This window comes from Hylobates moloch, unplaced genomic scaffold (assembly GCF_009828535.3).
Source record: "Hylobates moloch isolate HMO894 unplaced genomic scaffold, HMol_V3 SCAFFOLD_4405, whole genome shotgun sequence".
Taxonomy (NCBI): Eukaryota; Metazoa; Chordata; class Mammalia; order Primates; family Hylobatidae; genus Hylobates; species Hylobates moloch.
In genome coordinates this window covers 1-4,792 of record NW_026656680.1, presented here as the reverse complement: position 1 = coordinate 4,792, position 4,792 = coordinate 1, and the positions used below count along the sequence as shown (strand labels likewise).

The 4,792-nt window shown below is 44.9% G+C and overlaps 1 protein-coding gene across 1 annotated transcript; it reads left to right on the top strand.

Annotated features, from left to right (window-relative positions):
- Positions 1–1,037: 1,037 nt before the first annotated feature.
- Positions 1,038–3,801, top strand: LOC116465318 (sphingosine-1-phosphate phosphatase 2; the record flags this gene model as incomplete). Its single annotated transcript, XM_058435275.1, has 1 exon — positions 1,038–3,801. A coding segment is annotated over one exon (552 nt), but the record flags the coding sequence as incomplete, so codon positions are not given.
- Between the last annotated feature and the right edge of the window lie 991 nt (positions 3,802–4,792).

Sequence of the window (4,792 nt, the reverse complement as noted above, 5' to 3'; positions counted from 1 at the left end):
CCTGGATCCTCTAGCACTGTGTTTGGCAAACAGTGGGCACTCATACATGGCCACTGTATGAAGGATGGATGGATGCCCACTAATCTGTGAAACTTGCTGTTGCCTTAGTGATTATTTCTAATTCTCACCCATTGTTTATCCAAATCAGATGTCATTGTATTAGACACTAAGCAAGAGAAATAAATAATGAAGTTATTAGAAAAAGCAAGACCAAGTCTTAGAAATTATACATATAGGAAAAAAAGAATATATAGAAACATGCAAACTTAGGGAAAGTGCTTAACTCTAGGTATTGAAACTAAGAATCAATTAATTACATTGTGCAAAGAGAAGACTAAGGAAAGAGGGAAATGTGGGACATCAAGGAGTTAAAGATATTTTAAGCAGGGAAGGAAGGGAGGAGGCGATGGAAGAAAGCAAACCACTGTTCTAAAGAATGCGATTAATTAAATAAAGCATGGTACAACTGCTCAATGAAATTGTATGCAGTTTGAAATCCTGTCTCTGAAGGCGGGGTAGTAGTGTCAAGGCTGATGCAGAAGAACTTTGGTGCTACCACATCCAAATGTCTCTTCAAACCACCCCAATGATGTGCTTGCTGTGTACATTTGGTTCCCCCAGAAGCGAGCTTCCTCCTTTAGCCAGCCTGCAGCCCAACCGCCAGGTGGATGAAAGGATGGTGACACCTCTGTGAAGATGGTGACAGTATTTGTGATATGTGTCAAAATACTAGATTTATGTAAGTTTGAAGGACAATGAGATTGCAATTATTCATTAAGAAAACAAATACAGAATTTATTCCAAATGGTAAAAATGTGAAGAAGATATGTAACATGAGTAGTATGGTTGTTGGGAGCATTTTTTCGTATTTTCACTTCAAATTTTTAGAACTTTACACTTTCTTTGAACATGTACTGTAAAATAAAACTGCAAAAATTGTGTTTTAAATATCAAATTAACCATACTTGATTCAAATTATACCTGTATACAAGGAAACACTCACTGGTTCTCATTGGTCTTTTCTCTCCTTCCCAAAGGATGTGCTGGGTGGCGTCCTGATCACCACACTCCTCATCGTCCTCACCTACCCTGCCTGGACCTTCATCGACTGCCTGGACTCGGCCAGCCCCCTCTTCCCGGTGTGTGTCATAGTTGTGCCATTCTTCCTGTGTTACAATTACCCTGTTTCTGATTACTACAGCCCAACCCGGGCGGACACCACCACCATTCTGGCTGCTGGGGCTGGAGTGACCATAGGATTCTGGATCAACCATTTCTTCCAGCTTGTATCCAAGCCCGCTGAATCTCTCCCTGTTATTCAGAACATCCCACCGCTCACCACCTACATATTAGTTTTGGGTCTGACCAAATTTGCAGTGGGAATTGTGTTGATCCTCTTGGTTCGTCAGCTTGTACAAAATCTCTCACTGCAAGTATTATACTCATGGTTCAAGGTGGTCACCAGGAACAAGGAGGCCAGGCGGAGACTGGAGATTGAAGTGCCTTATAAGTTTGTTACCTACACATCTGTTGGCATCTGCGCTACAACCTTTGTGCCGATGCTTCACAGGTTTCTGGGATTACCCTGAGTCTCAAACAGTTGGAAACTAGCCCACTGGACATGAGAGCCAAGACATAGGAAAGTTATTGGTAGGCAAATCTTGACAACTTAATTTTTCTTGAACAACAACAAAAAGTCATACGGCTGTCTTGCTACTACCAGATAAATGCTGCTGCTGTGTGAAAGGAAAAACTGTCTCATAGTGGTCATTAGTCTGTAATGGTTATGCTACAGTTGAACCTAGGCTAAAAACCATAATCCAGATCTTTAAAGGCACACCCCCACCCCGGCCCCTGCTCCTTTCTGTTGCATGGACTTTGGACCTAGTCATGGGCTGGCAGGAATTGTGGCCTGGCTTAGGAATAGCTATGAGCCCCACTGGGTTCTGGAGAGCCAATAGAGATGGAGTGATCTGGGAGGCTGGAGGTAGAGCCTTTCTTTTCCGTTACAACCTTGCCTAGCACGGAGTCTTATTTCTAAAATGGGAACTTTGCTCTAGGAGAAGGGGTGGCACCATATAAAACTGCATTCCTTGGACAGGCTGACTTCCTTATCGTTTATTTGGTGTTTTTTTGTTTTGTTTTGTTTTGTTTGAGACAGGATCTTGCGCTGTTTCCCAGGCTGTAGCACAGTGGCACAATCTCAGCTCACTGCAAACTCTGCCTCCCGGGCACAAGTGATCCTCCTGCCTCAGCCTCCTGAGTAGCTGGGACTGTAAGCATAAACCACCATGCCCAGCTAATTTTTGTAGAGACAGGGTTTCGCCATGTTGCCCAGGCATGTCTCAAACTCCTGGGCTTAAGTGATCCACCCACCTCAGCCTCCCAAAGTGCTGGGATTATAGGCATGAGCCACTGTGCCCGGCCTCCTCCTTGTTATGATCAAATTAGACTGTGCCTGGTTGGGTGGTAAGATCACGCTGAAAGAAAGCTCACTGTGAAGAGATGAAAGGTGGAGGCAGAGCTGTGAGGCCATGGGGAAAAGCCTGCTTTCCTTATAAGTCCTGGTGTTCATGTTGAAATAAGGATCTGCTTTTCCTTGTTTCCATGCATTTTGCAGGATTCCAGGTACCATTACCACACTCTTCTGACCCATGAAACAAACTGGCTGCTCGCATGTCACCAGACAGGTTGGGGGTTAGCCTTCAGCACAGGTGGATACATCTGGGATTCACTGAGATTCCTGCCCTCTCCTGCTTCCTAGTGGTTTGGGACAGGCCCTCTGCCCATCGTCAGCAGTTTTTTGCTTTCATACAAACCTGGAAGGCACTGGCATCTGCCTAGGAAAGTGGATCCGTGAAGAACAGATGAATTCAATCCTTTCTGGAGCCTGACAAAGAAAGGATAGGCTTCCTTGACATTGCCTGGTCCTGACAAGACCTCCCTGACATTACTCCTCCAATTTCACAGTTACCTTCTGTAAATCTATTTTCTCATCTACTGAATAGAATCAGGTGCCCTTTTTGTCTTCCCACCTCTTATTTCTTGGCAATTTTAAGGGTAATTAATGCAAGAACAACTTTAGTGTCTCTTGGGAAAACAAGCCAACCAAATACAAAACCCATTAAGCCTACTAGGGTGCATCCTCTTAACATGGGAAGGTGATGATTATGCAAACACCAGAGTTCCTTCCTCTTCAGTTGCCGAGAATAAAGTACAGGTATCAAGAACGTTCTTTAAAGTTAGTGTAACTATAGTTAACAAAGTATCCATTGAGGTATAGTGCCTGTAGGACTGAGCCAGTGCTTTATCAACCCAACACATCATCACCATGTGCATACTCTGGAAAAAAATAGCTTCCTTAAAAGTTACAGAGGCTCTTAACATGTTAAAACTGAAAAATCACATTTTTCTTGATTTCAAATATGTTCAACAGCCTTACTGTTGGGATGATATTTAGTATGTAAGTTAGCGTTCCAATTTCTCAAGAATTTTTAGGCCAGGTGTGGTGGCTCACGCCTGTAATCCCAGCACTTTGGGAGGCCGAGGCAGGCGGATCACGAGGTCAGGAGACAGAGACCATCCTGGCTAACACGGTACCCCGTCTCTACTGAAAATACAAAAAAATTAATTAGCTGGACGTGGTGGCAGGCGCCTGTAGTCCCAGCTACTCAGGAGGCTGAGGCAGAAGGATGGCGTGAACCCAGTGGGCGGAGCTTGCAGTGAGCTGAGATTGCGCCACTGCACTCCAGCCTGGGCAACAGAGCGAGACTCTGTCTCAAAAAAAAAAAAAAAAAAGAATTTTTAGCAAAGCATCCTGTTTTTACTTAAAATTCTTCTCATATTTATTATAGTTAGAAGGCAAAGATCAAGATGAACTGCCATTTGACTGCTTTTACATCAAACTCTGCCCAGTATTTGCAGCACAACTCAGGGGAAGGGCCTTAGCTTGCAGGTACTCCCAGCCTTCATCTGCCCCTGCAGAGCAGTGGCTGTCAGCTGGATGCGGCACTTTTCTGTATTTTCATCCACACAGCTGCCCAGCCAGAGTTCGCAACACTGGATATTTACACCAAATAATTGTGGTTGACTTGTCTGAAGCCAACTGACAAAAGGATCAGCTTTTCCCACTTGTATTTTTTAAAAAGAGAGATTGTGATCATTGTCACAGAGTGGGTGCTGGCATCTCATATATATGATATATATATCATATACATAATTTTTACTGCTGTCTCTAGTTTTAAGTCCCAACAATAGGAAGGCCGATCAGCTATATTGATATATTTAAGGCTGTACTTAACTAATTTGGGTTGAGGATGAATGTATCAGCCACAGCACATTAAAGAATGAGCCAGGGTGAAGGAGCCAAGATGGCCGAATAGGAACAGCTCTGGTCTCCAGCTCCCAGCCCCAGCGACACAGAAGATGGGTGATTTCTGCATTTCTGCTTGAGGTACCGGTTTCATCTCACTAGGGAGTGCCTAACAGTGGGTGCAGGACAGTCGGTGAAGCGCACTGTGCGCGAGCTGAAGCAGGGCGAGGCATTGCCTCACTCGGGAAGCACAAGGGGTCAGGGAGTTCCCTTTCCTAGTCAAAGAAAGGGGAAACAGACGGCACCTGGAATATCGGGTCAGTCCCATCCTAATACTGCGCTTTTCCAATGGGCCTGGAAAACGGCACACTAGGAGATTGTGTCCCGCACCTGGCTTGGAGGGTCCTATGCCCACGGAGTCTCGCTGATTGCTAGCACAGCAGTCTGAGATCAAGCTGCAAGGCGGCAGCAAGGCTGGGG